Genomic DNA, 20092 nt, shown 5'->3' with positions numbered 1-20092 from the left:
TTAAAAACACAAACCATAACTTTTCATATGACACATGTCATCACAAGTCACTCACTACCACATATGACACATGTCACCCTTTTGATCTTTTTGTTTAAGTCTTTATACATTCTATAACTTACAAATTCAATTAAGAAAATGAAGTGTTTCATTTCCATCATAATAAAATAAAGTTGAACCAATATGAATTGAATTGTATAAAAATTGTCTTTTTAAATAATAAACTTAAAATATAACTTAAACCAATATGTCATTTCATATCCTACAATCTCCATGTATATATATACGTATTTAAATTCCTTTATCTTTTTCCACAGTTCTACCCTCATTCTTTTTTTCCTTTTAAGTTTTAGCAATAAAACAATTACTTCGTATTTCATATCAAAAGTTTCAACTATTGAAAAACATACCTACATATGAAATAACCTAGATAAGAACCCGTGCATCGAACAGGTCAAAAGGCTAGTTATATATAAAAAGGTGATAGGAGATGATATATAACTTAAAAGTTTAAGGTAATTGCAACCAAAAAAAAAACTAAAATAAAATAAAATAAAAGAGTTAGGTAATGAATTTCAGAATTCAGTATGATGAAGGAGCTACCCTCATATTGTATTTCACTACGTATGAGGCAAAGTATTTAAAATTCAGCTCATTTACTGTGTGGCTGGTTTACACACACTAAAAGTCTAAAATATTGACCGAGTAACTACTAAACGAGAAATCCCTTACCAACCGAGTATCTCGTGACTGACCGAATAACCTTTGACCAAGGAACCCTTAATCAAGTAACCCATGAGTGATCAAATAACCTCTGACAAAGCCCTTGTTCTCTATGCATAGAGTTCTAGAAGAAATTGGAGAAATTAATAAAATATGAAGGTAGGGGGAAGAATAAAAAAAATTATAAAAAACAAAAGTAGTTGAGAGAATTAGAGTACATAAGATATGAAATTAATAAAATATAATTTATATTGAATCCATTAGATGAGAGAAATGAATTAAATATTATAAAAGATTTTCAAATAAGAAAATTAAACATGCACTCGGTATCAAAAAAGTGCCAAAAAGGGAAAGTGAACCAAATATTTAAAAACGGAGGGAATACCTCATAACTTGGTATGCTTTTTTAAAAAAATAAAATTATGTCAAACTCAAAAGTAGGACCTAAATTGACTGAACTTCAAACTCCCTTATAATTCTCCTCTCTCTCTCTTTTTCTCTCTTTCTCTCTCCTAACTCAGCGATCCGAACAATGACTCACCGATTCAACTCACCATTACCACTCTCCACAGAATTACTAACCCACAAAAACGACATGGAATCCTGCGTATCATCAGTAGAATCAATCCTGAACTACAGGTTCGGGAACAAGAAGGTTCTAGAAGAAGCGCTGACTCACTCGTCGTGTACTGAGTCAGCATCGTACCAAAGACTGGAGTTCGTAGGAGATGCAGTAGTTGGACTTGCTTTTGCAAATTTTGTGTATTTGGCGTATCCAACTGTTGATCAGGGGATTCTCTCTCTCCTCCGTGCGGCTAACATCAGCACCGAGAAACTCGCCCGTGTTGCTGTTCGACACGGCCTCTACCGTTATGTCCGTCATAACGCTCTTGCTCTTGATGCTAAGGTTTTATTATTTTTTTTAATAACTTTAATTAATCAATTTCACTTCCTCTGTTTTGTTGTTTTTTTTTATTAAAAAAATAAATAAATAAATAAATTGTTACATATGAAGTATTAATTGGACTATGTTTGTTAATGCACGACTTTGACTATTTTAAATATCGGTATATTTATTAAAAAAAAAAATTAATAAATTGAAAGGTGGATGTTGTTATGTTGGGTTGATATTAAATTGACATTATTAATAATTTTTTTACACAAATTTGTTGTTATGTTGGGTTTGATATTGAATTGTGCTTGCTCTGTAATCTTACTTTTTCCATCTTGATTATGGATGTTTGAGTCAATTGATTAATTTGAAACAATGAAAGGTTAAGATTATGATTTGTTTTATATATTTTCAACTTAAAAGGATTTTTTTTTTATTATTTTTTAATTCAAATGGGGTAAATTTGCTAGAAATTTGGTAAATGGGAGAAAAGTAATGGAATGGTGTGCTAAAACTGATTTTGGCACTCATTTTTGTTAAGACTTGAGAGTGTCTAAATCAATTTTCTTTCTGCCAAATTTTTTTTCTATTAGTTTTCCCAAACTTGTTTATTCTTTGTTCTTTCCTTGAAATCAAATTAGATTGTTGGGTTTTGTTTGTTATTATTATTATTTTGGTTAAACTAGTTAAAAAGCAATAATTGTGAAGTGGGTGCTTGGCTTTGGTAATAATCAAATCATACATGATGTTTTTTTCTTTAGGTCTTTGGCATCTTGTATTTGACTATATGTCATATGTGTGGAGGGACAATAGGGGTTTATATGATAACTCCTTACTCCCTTATATAACTTTGCTAATCCAAAAGCCTTATTGGATTTGATCTAATGAATCAGTCTTATGAAATTACTCGTCCCGTGGAACATTTCATCGTGTCCATATTGAACTATCATCGCTTGCATCATCTATGATTTTAAGTGATGTACTTTATTACAACAATAAGTATGACGCTGTGTTGTGCTCATATAATTGTTCCCCATGTTATTTTCTTCCCCTGCAAATTTAGTACTTAGGAAATTAAATTCGAGTGCTTTCCAGGAAAATTTTATACTTGTTATGGCAAGTGTTGTAAACAGGAAGTGTTTTAGACATTTTCAAACACCTTTGGCTTTAATCAAATGTATATTTATGAAAAACTAGTCCATTTTGTAACATTACTTGAAACATATGAATTGTCTTACATTAATTTGAAGCATAAACAAAAATCCCATCTGATCTTATTCGCCTTTTGTGTATAAAGGTTCGAGAGTTTGCACTTGCTGTGGAATCAGAGGATGAGCTAGCTGCTATTTACGGAGGTGCAGTAAAAGCCCCAAAAGTTCTTGCTGACATTGTAGAATCAATAATAGCAGCTGTTTATGTCGATTGTGATTTCGATTTGAAGTATGTTTGGAAGGTTAGTACACACTGGTGTTTTTTCTCTCCATTGAGCTTGTGTTAATTGTTAAAAGAATGCTTCTGTGTTTGAATTCCAAATTATGATGTTAATTGCAGATTATCAGGGGTCTTCTGGAGCCTATTGTGACCCTTGAGACCTTGCCGCTGCAGCCAGTGACAATGCTGTATGAGCTATGCCAGAAGCAAGGTAAACAAGTTGATATGAAACACTGGAGGAAGGTTGATACAAATATTTGTAGCATTTATGTGGATGGAAAGCTTATTGCTACCGGAACTTCTGATCAGAAGGATATTGCTAAGCTTAATGCGGCAAAAGAGGCACTGGAGAAAATCAATAAATCTGTTATCAATAATGTGGGTATTGTTTATGAAGTCAATGACAAAAATGAGATTGAATCTGCTAAGCAGAAGTTACATGAGCTATGTGGCAAAAAGAAATGGCCGAAGGCAACATACAGGTATTACTTTTTCTCTGTTGTAGATGTTCGATAGATGAAATTTCTAATTTTTTGGAACTGCATGCTTTTAAGTTGATGATATTTAGGTGTACAATGACTACTGTAAGAGTGTAAGGCTTGTTTACATTAATCATGATTTACAGCCTTATAAAGTTCTTTTGCAACTAATATCTGGTTTACCAAAATCAAACTTTGCAAGTCTTTAGTATCGGGGGTCTAGCATAAGATGTGATTAACTACATTCATATATTGGGCATTTGGAAACCAGAAACTGTAATAGTGAAAAGATAAGTTTAATAGTAATCTTGAATTAACGGATTTAATTTCTTTTCTGTTGTTTAATATGAACTTGCAGGGTTGAGAAAGAAGTGGGGCTAGCTCATGAGAAGAAATTTATATGCTCCGTTGAGATCGAAACAGCAGAAGTGAAGCTATTTATGTCAGGAGATGAGAAGTCAAGAGTCAAGGAGGCTGAGAATTCTGCTGCCTCCATGATGATCCATAGCCTTGTGGAGTCCAACTATCTCTGAAGGGTTCATCGTCGTGTTGATGATGTGCTGTCATTACGGCCCATTCATCTATTGCAGCTAAGTGGAGGAAATGGAGGAAAGTTCCTGCTTCTCATGCCTGAAACTGTGATGGAAATATCCCCCAAGAAAACCACCCAGGTTTACAGGTGTGGAAATTTCTGAACTCTGAAGTTACAGGCATAAGACACAGGTACTTCCACATTTCCTTGACCTAACTGCAACAGAGTAATGGGCCGCTCATGTATCAACAAAATCTTCAATTGAAACCATAAATATGTTTACTCAATACGGGTTTCAATTATTCTTTCAGAATAATTTGGCATCTCATCTCTGCCAAATCCATAAACTCGAAAAGTTTATGGCCTGTTAGGTTGAACTTTGATTTGACAATCTTAAGGCATTCTTTATTTGATGTACACTAGTCTTGTTTTTTTCTACATAGAACCAAATAAGCATATCCACATATTGTTTGGGCATAATTGTGGATTGTAATGTACACTTGTTATTCGTTAATGTAAGTGATTTATTTATCTATTTTATGATACTTGTTTCTTTGGTTCTTCAACTGCCTTCCTTTTTCGGTTATCGGAATCTGTAAGCCTATGTTGAATCTTATAACTTGGAGTAGAGCAACACCCAAAAGCATGAGTCTTGCTTTGCTTGGCACACCTAACAAATTAAGATGAACTTTTATAACAAGTTACAATGAGCTCTTGGTAATTGCGTTTCCATTTTCTAAGAAAGTCTACATGCAAATTGCAAATACATTATTTGCCAGCTGTGCAATTTGGGAGGGAAATAAAGGTCAAACGAATTTCTTTAACCTGTTGACTTATTAGTTCTAGGTTGCCTGTTTTTCCCCTAATTAAAACGGATTAGCAATAAACGTAGATTTTTCAGAGATAATCAAAAGGTAGACTTATTTTTAGCGGATAGGTGGTATTATTTATGACAATTTTTCCCTTATATTATCTGTTTGTCTTTTTTGTTTTTCATTTCAGGTTAGTTTTTTCGGACTTCTCCGTGTTTCAACAAGTTTTTTGGTTTTGTTCTGGATGTCCGTTGTTGGTATTTTCCCAGTTTCATTATTGTTAGACATATGAGATATCGGAAAATATATATGTGATATATTTTCAGTAGATATCATTAAGAGAATGATATATTTAGGTTTATTTTATGTTAAGATATTATTTAGATAATATATCTTTAGGTTTATGGTTATGTTAGTATATCTTTAGAAATATTGTTTCCCAAAGGCGAAGAGACGGGGGGGGGGGGGGGGGGGGGCGGGGGCTGGTGGAGGCCTGGCCTCCCCGGCCCAGATTTGTGGCCCTTGATTATTAACTCTTGGCCCCCTGAAAGTTATTAGTTATAATAATGAAGACACATATAATACAACAAATGAAACTTGTCATATTGGTTAGGTAGTGATTTTGGACTTGAAAATCCTGGTCCCTGTTGTTTTCTATCTTTTGAGCATAGGTTTTGTATAAATACTCTACATATCGATGAATAATAAACAAGCCATTCTATTCTATTTCTCCCCTATTTTGTCACGGTATCAAGAGCAGGTTAGATCTTGGGAGTATTTACGAAAAATTTCCCCCTACCGGTGGGTTAGAATCTTAAATCCACCGGTGGGATAAACCTTTAGCCAAAATTACAATTTTTTTTTTCTTTACATACCTAAGGATCTTGCATTGTTTATTGTATGTTGATCACTTGATGATCATGCATGAAGATTTTTTTTTTTTTTTGTGAGTTTTCTGTAGTTGACGAGGTGATGATGAATCATGGTCTGAGCTTTGACTTTGATTTGATTAAAAAAAAATTCGGCTCTCTTGTGTCGTGAGACATGATATATTTGGTTCTCCTTTTGCCGTGAGACAAGGTTTGTGAGTTTGATTCGAGCATGATTTTGCTCCTTTGGATATGAGTGTGGTTTAATCTGAAAGACCAATAAGAGATTTGAGTGTGGTTTTACTCTGAAAGACCAATAAGGGGGCGTTTGGTTTGCAGAGTGGTATAGGTTTGGAATCAGGAATAGGGTTAAGGTGGTATCGGGTTGGAACTTGATACTTAATACCATGTGTTTGGTTCAATTCTGAAATGAAATATCATCCCATTAATTTCATGTATTTAATACCTAAAGGAATGGAATGAGCTAAACTCACCCTCCCCCCAAGGTTTCTAAACCCCATACCTCATAGGTTTGAGGTATGGGTTTAAAAATCATATTTTTGACAATCAAATATATGGTATGGGTTTTGATCATTCTAAACTCATACCTAATACCTATAATCCGCGAACCAAACTCCCCCTAAAAGATTTGAGTGTGGTTTACTCTAGAAAAACTAATATTTGATTGGAGCTCGGTTTAATTTGCTCTGGAAAAACCAAAAATTGTTATATTTGCAGGTTCGAAAAGAATGACGTTCCTATTTGATGACAGATGAGTTCGAAAAAATGAACGTTCTCATCATTGAAGAAAAAAGAAGAATTTCCAATCGCAACGTTCGTTCGTGTTATTGCAGTTACGATTGCAGGAAGGTGTTAGACATATGAGATATCGGAAAATATATGTGTGATATATTTTCCGTAGATATATCAAGAGAATAATATATTGGAAAATTTGTAAATATTAAGTCAACCTTTACCCATCCGCTTTTATTACGTCAACCTTTTGATTATTTCTTAACACGTCAACCTTGTAATAACATTAATTTTAATTACATTAAAATAAAAACTGACTTGTAAAAACAGGTTAATTAGTATTAGATGAAGGTAACAAGGCTTTTTTTTTTTCCAATATTTGATCCTCTTTACTATTCCACTTTTTCTATCCATCTTCTTTGTTCTTCATCCCCTTACTTCATCTTTTCCGATCCACTCTTCCTCATCATTCTCAAAAAAAAAAAATCTTCAATTCTTGTATTTGATGACGCCAACTAGAAATCTAAAAAACAATATATAGTCAAATTAGTTTGAAGGTAGAGAATTACTTTGTATTACTTGTATCTGGTGTTAATTCCCTTGTATATATCAATTTGAATAGACAATCATATACTTCAAATCGCTCCAAAGTGAATGCCATGAAAACCCCTAAATTTAAGTGAGAATATTTCAAAGAGGATGATGGGAAAAGATGAATAGATGATGAGGTGGAATGGTTGTGGTGGGGTGGCAGAGGTGATTTTTAGGTGGCGATAGAGGGTTTGGTAGTGTGAGCGTGTGTGGATATGAGTGAGCAACGATGAGGGTGGGTCGTGGGTTTGATAGTAAGAGGAAGGAATAATAATGGAGTATGTTTGACGGAGTTGAAATTAAAGTAAGTGTGGATAATATGAGGGAGATCGTGACTTTGCACAAGAGTAGGAGTAAAGAGTTTATTTTTTGGCATAATTAAAAGCTAACTCTTTTTTTTTTAAACATGTCAACAAATTTTTTTAATTTCAAAATTTTGAAATTATTATGGGTTTATCAGGTTACCAGTAAAAAAGTGATAAAAGTTAATGATATTACAAGGTTGACGTGTTTAATAATAATCAAAAGGTTGACATAATAAAAGCGGATGAGTAAAAGGTTGACTTAATATTTACAAATTAGATTAGCCCCGTGCGATGCACGGTTTTAAAATAAAAGATGAATAATAAACTCTTTAGCACATGTTGAGAGAAAACAACTACTTTCTCTGTAGTACTTTGTAATTAAATATGAAAATTCAATATCCAAAAATCCATTTTTTCATATTTTTTTTAGAATAAATTAAACTATATTATTAACTATTTTTAACAACTACTTTTAAATAATAAAATAGCGTAATATTCCCTAAAAAAAAATAGCGTAATATGCGTAGAATAACTTAAAATTTAAAATTCAATTTGAATTTAATTTTCAAAACAATATAATGTTAAATAGGGTAGCTTACAAAGGGAAAAAAACAATATGACATCATCCTTGTATTTTGGCCGGAAAAAAATTAAATAAGAGAGTGACACGTAAGCAGTGATCTGATGACGTCAGCGGTTGTTACTTTAGTAATATTTATAGATTTTCCAAATATATTTAGGTTTATTTTATGTTAAGATATTATTTAGAGAATATATCTTTAAGTTTATGGTTATGTTAGTGCTTCGTATATCTATAGGAATATTATTTCTTATTTTATGAGCGTATGTTTTGTATAAATACTCTACCTATCGATGAATAATCAAGTGATTCTATTGTATTTCTCTATAATTTGTCAATTATTGACTTTTCCAAAAATCACAAAACCCAAAAATTTGTTTTGTCTCTCTTGTTATTCATCGTTTTCTCACCTTCTCTATTTGTCCTCAATAATTACGTAGTATTATTCTTTCATCACCTTCTCCATCCTCTCAACATCTTCGGGGTTAGAGTTTTTGAAAAATTGCGGTAGAAAAGAAAAAAACGCAGACATCAATTGTTATCGACGAAGCTCAACAGTTCCTTCCCTGGTTTAAATCTTCATTAAGATGAAAATTTCAATTTTGTATTTTTAGTATTTGAAATTGAAGCACAATCATGTCTTTTCTTTTGGTTATCCCCGAATTAGCATAATTAATTAGGGTTTGAATTTTGAAGATTATCAATTAAACCCTAATTTTATCCCACCCCTCTTTCAATTATCAATTAAACCCAAGATAATCGGCGGATCAAAGTCATCTTCAACATACCATTTATTGGTGTCTGTTGTCTGGGGTAACCCTGAATATGGCCTCAACCATTGTTATTAAAATCCCAATTTAAATCTTAAAATCTTACGATTTTACGATTCATGTATATCATATGTTCGATTTACGATTCTACCCAATTTTAATAAATTATATAGGTTTTTATAAATATATATTGTCAAGTATTGATTGCTTAATGGGTAAATAACTATTATCTATCAATAATTAGGTTTCAAACTCATAATTTCAATATATTTAAATAAATTTATGTTTGATGTTTTGATTATACATGGCGGTAGAATCTTGCAATTCTACGATTTGATTTTACAATTCGATTCGATAGCTCCTTCTAATTCAAAGTAGAATCTCGATTTTAATAACTTTGGCCCCAACCTTGTTATTCCATGATGGTTCTGGGATGTCTTCTTGGGCTTATCACTTGCTAGTGTCTTGAGATTGGATGATGTACTTTGTGTTTTGCATCATCATTAAGTTTTAGTAGAACTTTACACATGGAAGTTTGACTTTTCTGCCGTAGGTGGAGTAGCAGTCAAACTAAAAGTTAGTCTGGTTTAGTGATCTTGTTGTCCGAGTTACTTGTAACTCAGCCGGTAAAACTGTGATGTAGATAATTTTGCTCATCTAAAAACTTTATTGGATGTGATCTAATGACTCAGTCTTATGAAATTACTCATCCCCGGGAACATTTCATCGTATTCATATTGACAAACACTTGTTACTATCATCGCTTTCATCATCTATGATTTTAACAACATTAATATGACATTGTGTTGTGGTCATATATATAATTGTTCTCCATGTCATTTTTTTACCCTACAAATTTAGTACTTAGGAAATTAAATTCGATTGCCTTGCAGGAAAAATTTATACTTATTATAGCAGCTATTTTGTAAACAGGAAGTGTGTTTAGGCATGTGTTCGAACACCTTTGGCTTTAATTAAACACAAACTATCGGGTGTACAATAATTATTGTACATCCATTATAAAGATAACCTAAAGTGATTAAAAGTTACCCCTGAAATGAATAAAAGTTACCCCAATATGAGTTAAGTAACCCAATTCAAATAAAAATTATCTACGCTTTATTAGTAAAGAATCAAATTTTAAATGACTAAAAATCATTTACTAGTGATTGAATGTAATTAAATCACCTTTATAAAACTTTTCTTGTTGTTGATTTATATAAAAATTGTATTATGTTTAAAGTTACCCAAAAAAAGACAAAAAGTTACCTAAAATTAGCTAAAAGTTACCCTTATACTGCTGCATGTACACTAATATTAGTATAAATCGGATGTATACAAAAGTTTTTGTTAATTAAATGTATATTTATGGAGAATTAGTCCATTTTGTAACATTACACGAAACATATGAAATGTCTCATATTAATTTGAAGCATGAAAAAAAAAAAAAAAAATTCACATCTGATCTTATTTGCCTTGTGTGTATAAAGGTTCGAGAGTTTCCACTTGCTGCCATTTACGGAGGTGCAGTAAAAGCCCCAAAAGTTCATTCTGACATAGTAGAATATATCATAGCAGCTGTTTATGTTGACTGTGATTTTGATCTGAAGTATGTTTGGAAGGTTAGTACACAGATTTTTGCGCTCCATTGAGCTTGTGTTAATAATTGAAAGAATGCTTCTGTGTTTTAATTCCAAATTGTGATGTTAATTGCAGATTATCAGGGGTCTTCTGGAGCCTATCGTGACCCTTGAGACCTTGCCGCTGCAGCCTGTGACAATGCTCTATGAGTTATGCCAGAAGCAAGGAAAACAAGTTGATATGAAACATTGGAGGAAGGTTGATACAAATATTTGTAGCATTTATGTGGATGGAAAGCTTATTGCTACCGGGACTTCTGATCAGAAGGATATTGCTAAGCTTAATGCGGCAAAAGAGGCACTGGAGAAAATCAATAAATCTGTTATCAATAATGTGGGTATTGTTTATGAAGTCAATGACAAAAGTGAGATTGAATCTGCTAAGCAGAAGTTACATGAGCTGTGTGGCAAAAAGAAATGGCCAAAGGCAACATACAGGTAATTCTTTTTATCTTTGTGAGATGTTCGATAAATGAAATATCTAATCGTTTTGGAACTGCATGCTTTTAAATTGATGATGAGATTCAGGTGTACAATGACTACTGTAAGGCTTCTTTGCATTAATCATGATTTACTGCCTTTTGAAATTCTTTCAAAACTAAAACTTATCAAGTCTTTATTATTCAGAGGTCTAGCATAAGATGTGAATTACTACATTCATATTTTGGCATTTGGAAACCAGAAACTGTAATTGTGTAATGACAAATAATTGTTAGTAATAATTACAAATCAACTGGTTTATTTTTTTTCTTTCTGTTGTTTAATATGAACTTGCAGGATTGTGAAAGAAGTGGGGATAGCTCATGAGAAGAAATTTATATGCTCCGTTGAGATCGAAACAGCAGATGTGAAGCTGTTTATGTCAGGAGATGAGAAGTCAAGAGTCAAGGAGGCTGAGAATTCTGCTGCCTCCATGATGATCCATAGCCTTGTGGAGTCCGATTATCTCTGAAGGGTTTCATCATCGTGTTGATGATATGCAGCCATTGCGGCCCATTCATCTGTTGCAGCTAAGTGGAGGAGATGGAGGAAAGTTCCTGCTTCTGATGCCTGAAACAGTAACGGAAATATCCCCCGAGAAAATCACCCAGGTTTACAGGTGTGGAAAATTTCTGAACTCTAAAGTTACAGGCATAAGATACAGGTACTTCCACATTTCCTTGACCTAACTGCAACAGAGTAATGGGCCTCTCATGTATCAATACAATCTTTACTTGAAACCGTAGATAAGTATACTTTATACGAGTTTCAATTATTTTTTCAAAATATTTTGGCGTCTCTTCTCTGCCAAATTCATAAATTCAAAAAGTTTATGGCCTGTTAGGTCGAACTTTGATTTGACAATCTTAAGGCATTCTTTATTTGATGTACACTAGTCATGTTATTTTCTACATAGAACCAAATAAGCATATCCATATATTGTTTGGGCATAATTGTGGATTGTAATGTACACTCGTTATTCGTTAATGTAAGTGATTTATTTCAAAAAGTTGTTTCTTTGGTTCTTCAACTGCCTCCCTTTTTCGGTAACTGGAATCTGTAAGCGTATGTTGAATCTTATATAACTTGGAGTAGAGCAACACCCAAAAGCATGAATCTTGCTTTGCTTGGCACACACCTAAACAAATTTAGATGAACTATTTAACAAGTTACAAAATACAAATGCACATGTGCCACGCTAGCGGGAAGCTTTGTTTTGCAAATGGTTTTTTGAAAATTGCGTTTCTAAGAAAGTCTACATTAGGTTAATTTTCAAGACATTATATGAACTTGCATCAACATTTCAACAAAGTTTTCTTTTCTTTTTTTTTTTTGACAAAAATAGACCAATCTTTTTGAAAAGCGTATATTTGTTTTAAATTTACTATAATGAACAAGCAACTGGAAATGTACAATACCAATGTAAGTTTTGATCAAAATATTAAGATGATACATTGCAAGGTAGAGGTGTCAAATACTGACTCAATTGATCCAATTTGAAACTGACCCAAAAAAAACACGATTCAGATTTAGACTTTTTTTTTCACAATGGTAAGAAAAAAGTAAATATTAGGAAACGGGAAACCCCTCACAAGGGGAATTCCTAATGCTTCGTTTTATAATTCAAATTTGGACTTGACTGTAAACAATTACTCCGTATTTTGCAAGAATCAAATTTAAAATAGACCTGACCCAATCTAGCCTCACTATGGTCCAACCTTTAGCTATCAAACTAAACTTATCTTGTCCTCCACGCGCGGACACCGCGAGAGTATTTAGGTTTGTAATACAACAACCGATTCCAATGTCAATCCCCACCCCAATGTCCATCTCCGGTGAGGAGGACCCACCAAAAGACATGGAACGCTGCGTTTCATCCGTGGAAGGAATACTAAACTACAAGTTCAGGAACAAGAAGCTTCTAGAAGAAGCGCTGACTCACTCGTCGAGTACTACTACTAAGTCAGTGTCATACCAAAGACTGGAGTTCTTAGGCGACGCCGTTTTAGGGCTTGCAGTCGCAAATTCAGTGTTTTTGGATTATCCAAATGTTGACGAAGGAATTCTTCATCTCCTCTGTTGTGCAAATACTAATACTCAGAAACTTGCTCGTGTTGCTGTTCGTATTGGCCTTTATCGTTACGTTCGTCGTAATTAGGGATGTCACTGGGGCGGGTCTAGTAGGAGACCCGCCCCATCCCCGCCCCGATGGGGCGGGGATGGGTCTAGCTTTGGCGGGTCGCGGGGCGGGGATGGGTCTAAAATCCATACCCGCCATGGGTGATGGGGCGGGGATGGTTGTTATGTAATACCCGCCCCGCCCAGACCCGCCCCATACCCGCCCCGCCCCGCCCCGCCTGACCCACCCCGTACCCGCCCCGCCCCGCCTGACCCACTCCATACCCGACCCATACCCGCTTTATACCCACCCCATACCCGCATAAGACCCGACTAGCCATAGCATAATACGATTAAAAAAAAAAAAAAAACTACACCTAATGAAATCTAACCCAGTAACCCACTTACCCAATACCCACCCTCATTCAGTCATTCACAAAACAAAAACCCTAGCCTCTCACTGCCTCACTCTCTCCTCTCAGAGACTCACAGTCTCACTGCGCTGAATCTCTTCCTCAAGCCTCAAACCCCTCTCTTCGATCCTTCTTCTTCAACCTCGTGGTCCTCGTCTGCAATCAAATCTCTTCGATCCTTCTTCTTCAACCTCGATCTTGCAAGGCTGCAACTCATTCAATTTAGGTAAACGTTTTCGCATTATTATCTTTGAATTTTCTTAATTCAATATGTTCAATTAAGAATTTCTTAATTGGGTTTTCGATTGAAAGTATGTGATTCGTCTTTTATTTATGATTTGTTCGATTGCGGTTTTCAATATTTCATTTGATTGAGCTAGGGTTTCGTGTTATATTTGTATGATACTTTCAATCTAATGCAATGTAGTTGATTACTGTTATTTTTTGTATGATAATGTATGAATATGATGACCTCTAAATTTTTTAGTTTATTAGGGTTTTAATCTAGAATTTTCATTACTTGTTTTTTTATATTTAATTTCACAAAATAGATATAATAAAGTCGAAATATGTATAGATTGTAATTAGTTTTTCTCATTAATTTCAGACTTATAAGTTTATGTTTATTATTTTAGCTTATGTGTGATAACTAAATTCGGATTATGTCATTGGGGGAAGTTGGAGCAATTTCTATTGAGAATTGTTAAATAACCCAGGTAAGAATTTTCTTCAAATTTTGTTGTATTCTTTGTTATTGAGATTGTATAAAAGCGTGAGAAATGAATTTCAAACTATTATCATAGTATCATACTATTGTTGTTATACTGTAATTTAAGTAGTACTCAATATTGATGAAATTGATCACAATGTATGCAAATTGAGTTGGGGTAATGAAAATGTGGATGGATAATCAGGTGCTGATTTTGGTGGTTAAGAAAGTGGGTGTGTATAGATAGAGTGGAAGAACAGGTTGGATCTTTAATGTCGTAAGCTGACAGCTTTTAAGAATGAAGACTTTGAGACACCAAATTGTACAACTACTGTACTATATTTTGATGTCCTTGTGTTTGTGTTTGTTGTCTCCCTCTTTCTTACAAAATGAGAGTACTAAATTTGGTGATGTTGTTGCTGGCAGCCAGTATGTAGTGGTTAGTGACTTAGTGTGATAGGTGGTTAACTGGTTATGCAGCAGCAACAATATATTAACATAGCAGTTACAGTATGACATTATGCATTGATAGGCCTTTCAACATGATATCTTCCGATAGCTGTGCTAGAAGCATGATCTGCCTTTGCTGCTGTGCATTGCTAATTTGCTATTATTAATTTATTATTGCTGTTTCTGAGATGTCAAATGTGTTCAATACTGTAGTCAATATGTCTAGTGCATTAATTGTCTTTATTTAATTTTTACAGGGGAGAATGACATCTAAAAATGAGAATAACGCTAGTGTTCCCACTTCCGCTAGTAATACTCCAATTGCAATAGATGATGATGAAAGTCCTCTAGAGACTAATTCCGATCCTTCTCTCCTACCAATTACTAGTAGGCATACTTCGGCAGTGTGGTCTGATTTTAAGAGAAAGAGAGTTGGGGATGTGATAAAAGCTGAGTGCAACCATTGCTCCAAGCTACTTGCTGGTGGGTCAAAAGCAGGAACTACTCATTTGAAAGATCATATAAAAATATGTCCAAAGAGAGTATGTCAAGATCTTCGACAAACAAGAATGTTTGGTACAAAAAAAAACTTGAATGATAAGAATGACACGATGACATTGGCTCCTTACGAATTCCACCAAGAAGATGGAAGAAGAGACTTGGCAGAGATGATTATTTTGCATGAGTATCCAATTAGCATGGTTGAGCATATTGGTTTTAGAAAATATAGCAAGACACTCCAACCTGGATTTAAAGTGCCGTCTCGCAACACAACTAGAAAAGATATTATGAAAAGATATGAGCTTGAGAAGGAGAATGTTGCAACCTTGTTGAGGAAAGCAAAGGGTAAGATTGCCTTAACTACTGACATGTGGACAGCTGACAACCAGAGAAAAGGTTATATGGCGGTCACCTCACATTTTATTGATAATACATGGAAGTTGCAAAGTCGGATCATAAGGTATTGTTTTCTGGTTACTTATAACTTGTTTATTTTTTTTGGTTGTCTTTGTATTGCTATAGTTTTTTGTGTGAATTTTAAAATCATAAGAATTATAAGTTGTGATGATGGATGATAATAATGAGCCCATATATCCACAATAGTATTGAATAGACAAATAATATATGTTATTTTCATTGGTTTTGGTAGGTTTTTATATGTCCCCGCCCCTCATACTGCTGAGGTTCTTGCTGATGCTTTGAAAGAAAGCATTCAATCATGGAATCTTGATCTTAGGTTGTCTTCTATAACCGTGGATAATTGTTCAACTAATGATGCAATGATGGAAATTTTGAAAGGAGTGTTTCCATATGGCTCACTTTTATTGCGAGGTGATTTTTTTCATATGCGTTGTTGTGCTCACATATTAAATTTGATTGTTCAAGATGGTTTAAGTGCTGTGGTATCAAATGGTGTTCAAAGAATTAGGGATAGTGTTGTGTTTTGGACTGCTTCTGATAAGAGAGTACAAAGGTTTGAACAAGTGGCTAAGCAAATAACTCCTGAGTGTAGTAGAAAGTTAGCACTTGATTGCAAAACCCGGTGGAATTCTACTTATGAAATGCTTTCTATTGCTACTAGTTATAAAGAAGTGTTTGTTGTTTTAAGTGCTCGTAATAATTTATATAAGAATCCACCGACCCCTGAAGATTGGGAAAAAGTTGAGAAAATATGTGAACATTTGGAAGTGTTTAGTAAAACTACCCTTAATTTTTCAGGAACAAATTACCCTACGGCCAATCTTTATTTTCCTAAAATTTGTGCTTTGAGAATTGCTATTTCTGGTTGGCTTTTATCTCCTCATGATTATGTAAGGAAAATGGCCGACATTATGTTACAAAAATATAACAAGTATTGGGCTAGTGTGAATGGCTTAATGGGAGTGGCAACAATACTAGATCCTAGATACAAAATGGCTCTTATTCGCTTTTATTTTGCAAAAATTTTTGATGAGCATGACTTTGAAATTGAGGTTAGTAGAATTAGTGATCTTCTACGAAGATTGGTTGATGAATATGGGTCTAAGATGGGTAAAACTCAAGGTAGTAGCAACCAACAAGCTTTTGATTTGGGTAGTAGTAGCAAATCCAATGAAGAGACCTTTATGCAAGAATTTGATGAATTTTTACAACAAGATAAGGACTCAAGTCATGATATATCAGATTTGGATAAGTATTTAGGTGCTGCTAATGTGCCTCTAGTCCAAGATTTTGATATTCTTAACTGGTGGAAGACAAATGGAGGCACATATCCCATTCTTCAGCAAATAGCACGAGATATATTGAGCATTCCTGTTTCTACTGTTGCATCAGAGTCCGCATTTAGCACAAGTGGTCGGGTTCTTAATCCTTATCGTAGTCGGCTTTTACCGGAAGCTGTAGAAGCTTTGATGTGTACTCAAAATTGGATATGGGCTGCTTCTAAAAGTAAATAGCTAAAATAAAATTTTATTTAATTAATAATATTATTTATTTATTTATTTATTTTAATTAATTCACATTGTATTTGCAGATTGTGGAGAATTTAAGGATGATGAATATGCTAAATTAGTGGGAGAATTAGAGGAAGGATTTGAAACATGTGATATCGATTCTGGAACAAGTGGACTTTGCACCGAATAATTCAAGGCCTAATGAATTTCTTGTTATGTATTTGAATATTTGTAGACTTGTAGTTATTTTTAATATTTGGACTTTGGACAATTTGGAGTTAGTGTTTTTTTTTTTCTCTTATGTACTACTAATTTTAAGTTTTTTAATATGTAGTAATGTAGTATGTATGCCTAAGGTGTTGCACTTTATGAAAATGGTTGATCTTGCAGTGGTTTTTGTTGGATTTGAGTTAATGGGATTTGTATGCACTGCTACTTTTTCATTAGTCTACTATGAAGTCTGCAGGGTTTCAGTTGACACTTGAAACTTGAAAGACAGTTGCTTTTCTCAATACTAAGTTGGCGGGTATGGGGCGGGGAATTGGCGGGGATGGGGCGGGGGTTTGGCGGGTATGGGGTGGGGGTTTGGCGGGTATGGGGCGGGGACGGGGATGGGGCGGGGGTGGTTTTAGAGTTGGACCCGCCGGGGCGGGGACGGGGATTATTTTCAGACCCGACATGGGGATGGGGATGGGGATGGGGATGAAAATGTGAGGCGGGGATGGGGATGGGAATGCCAAAATCCGCCCCGCCCCGCCCCGTTGACACCCCTAGTCGTAATTCTCTTCTTCTTGATGCCAAGGTACTCATTTATTAAGAATTTGTATTGAATACGGAGTAATTGATTGTTTTTTGTAAATGACTTAATGGTCATTTTGTTGGAATTTTTCCCCGTGGTGTAGAGAGATGCGAAAAGACGAATAATATAGGCGAGATTTGATATCAAAACTTTTGGTACCACTTAAGGCTAAAACCAACTAAACTATTTCTTGTTTCATTATAGTTGCATCAATGTGATGTTTGTCAATATATTTCATACACTAATACAAAGTACTTCAATATCTTTACATACAAGTACATTTCATTTAATTAAATCATAAAAAATACAATAGTAATACTACATTTATATCAAAATATGTGTAAACGTCGAGAGGATGCAACTATTATGAAACAGTGTTTTTCGCACTTATACACATTTTTTACTTTTTATCTCCTCTGGTTTATATTGTAATTGGAATTAATGTGTGTTGGTGCTAATGCACACTATTAACTATAAAAGAGGTGATTGTTACCTGAATACCTGTTTATCACGTATGCAGATGACACGAGTGCCTCTAAGTACTAAACTCTTGCATTACTCACATTCTTGTGACTGCCCCATGTTACTACTTAATAAAACCTACTAGTACCAGATAAATAGATAGTGTTGAACTTGAACATACGTAAGTACATGACCAAGGGCCTATTTGTTCTCATTGACTGAACTGAACTGAATATTTTATAAGAGAAGAAAATTAGGAGCTGACCTGAATTAAACTGAATTTCAACGTATGAGAATAGGTCCTAACTATGACTATACTCTGGATTGGAGACAACCAAAATAGTGTTCAATGCGCCAATCTTTCTAAAAAATTGGCAACGATGCATAGGAAATTATATTCTGTAAACGCCGAAATGGTTCTTTTTCATATGGCAATAAGAAAAATAAACACTTAGGAAATAAAACATACTTCGTAAGTTGGTATGAAATGTTCTCATATAATTTACAGCATATGAATACGTCTGATTCTATTATTTCTGCATTGCTTGTCTAAAGGTTCGAGAATTTGCACTTGTTGTGGAAGCAGAAGATGAAACTGCACTTAATAAAGGTGCAGTAAAAGCCCCAAAGGTTCTTGCTGACATAGTGGAATCTGTAATAGCAGCTGTTTATCTTGACTGTGATTTTGATCTGAAATTTCTCTGGCAGGTTAGTACACCGGCTTTTTTAATTTTCTCATTAGACTTGCATCAATTAATGACAGCAATGCTGTCACATTTGAAAATGGCGGTATATTGTAGGTTGTTAGGGGTCTTCTAGAGCCAATTGTTAGACTCGAGACATTATCAGTGCAGCCAGTGGCAATGCTCTATGAGTTATGCCAGAATGAAGGAAAAAAAGTTGATATTAGGCACTGGAGGAAGGGTGAAAAAGATATTTGTAGCGATGCTAAGCTCGTTGCTACTAGAACTTCTGACCAGGAAAATATTGCTAAGCTTAAGGCAGCTAAACTGGCACTAGAGAAGCTCAACAAATCTGTTAATGATATGGATGTTGATTATGAAGTTAACGAGACATATGAGATTGAATCTGCTAAGCAGAAGTTAAATGATCTTTGTGGCAAAAAGAAATGGTCTAAGGCAACATACAGGTACTCTTTTTTTATTTGTAAATAGCAATGAGACTAATGAAATGTCAAATGTATGTATAACTTTGTTGGAGCTGCATGAGCTTGTTTGTATTTTTAGTCGTAATTTACAGGTTTTTTGAAATTACATTAAGCAAATCTAATAATTTCATACACATCAACTTGCAGGATTGAAAAAGAAGTAGGGGTGGGTCACGAGAAGAAATATATATGTTCTGTTCTGATCGTAACATCAGATGATGAGAAACTTTCCGTGCTGGGTGATGAGAAGTCAAGAATCAAGGAAGCTGATAAATCTGCTGCCTCCATGATGATATATAGTCTTATGGAGTCGACCAATATCTGATGAGAGGGATCTCATTGTCGCGTTGTTTAGTTGCTCTAATGCCTGTATGTGTATTATGGCTGTTCATTTGCTGCATTTAAGTGGAGGAAATGAAGAAAGTTCCTGGTTTCATGTATTAAAACCCCTTCTGGAGTGCAGGCATGAAACACAGGTACTGCCACGTTTCCTTCTCCTAACTGTAGCAGAGTAAAGAGCCTCGATCTCTTACAAACCCTTGTTTGAATCATAGGATTGGAACCATGTATTTGGGATCTCTAAGCCTCTTATAAATATGAATCTTATTAAGACTTGTTTCTGACAAAATAAGTCATTCCTTAAATTATGTCATCTTGGCTTCGTTCAATAGTGATTTTTGTGCC

At 34.4% G+C, this 20092-nt stretch overlaps 3 protein-coding genes across 3 annotated transcripts; all 3 read left to right on the top strand.

The window, feature by feature from the left end:
- The first annotated feature begins 1019 nt into the window (after positions 1-1019).
- Positions 1020-4623, top strand: LOC110723880 (ribonuclease 3-like protein 2). Its single transcript, XM_021903284.1, has 4 exons — positions 1020-1630; positions 2913-3068; positions 3167-3528; positions 3884-4623. The coding sequence occupies exons 1-4, from the start codon at positions 1256-1258 to the stop codon at positions 4056-4058; spliced, it is 1068 nt and encodes a 355-aa protein (XP_021758976.1). The 5' UTR covers positions 1020-1255; the 3' UTR covers positions 4059-4623.
- Positions 4624-9041: 4418 nt separating this feature from the next.
- LOC110723637 (ribonuclease 3-like protein 2) lies at positions 9042-11329 on the top strand. Its single transcript, XM_021902981.1, has 4 exons — positions 9042-9047; positions 10228-10359; positions 10454-10815; positions 11155-11329. The coding sequence occupies exons 1-4, from the start codon at positions 9042-9044 to the stop codon at positions 11327-11329; spliced, it is 675 nt and encodes a 224-aa protein (XP_021758673.1).
- A 1890-nt stretch (positions 11330-13219) lies between these two features.
- LOC110723881 (zinc finger BED domain-containing protein RICESLEEPER 3-like) lies at positions 13220-17393 on the top strand. The gene is made up of 4 exons (XM_021903285.1): positions 13220-13614; positions 14524-15508; positions 15698-15879; positions 17060-17393. Exons 2-4 carry the CDS (start codon positions 14811-14813, stop codon positions 17167-17169), a joined length of 990 nt encoding a protein of 329 aa, XP_021758977.1. The 5' UTR covers positions 13220-13614; positions 14524-14810; the 3' UTR covers positions 17170-17393.
- Positions 17394-20092: the final 2699 nt, after the last annotated feature.

Source organism: Chenopodium quinoa, unplaced genomic scaffold (genome assembly GCF_001683475.1).
Source record: "Chenopodium quinoa cultivar QQ74 unplaced genomic scaffold, ASM168347v1, whole genome shotgun sequence".
NCBI classification, from domain to species: Eukaryota; Viridiplantae; Streptophyta; class Magnoliopsida; order Caryophyllales; family Amaranthaceae; genus Chenopodium; species Chenopodium quinoa.
The sequence above is the reverse complement of the archived record's forward strand: the minus strand, read 5'-3'. Positions and strand labels throughout refer to the sequence as shown.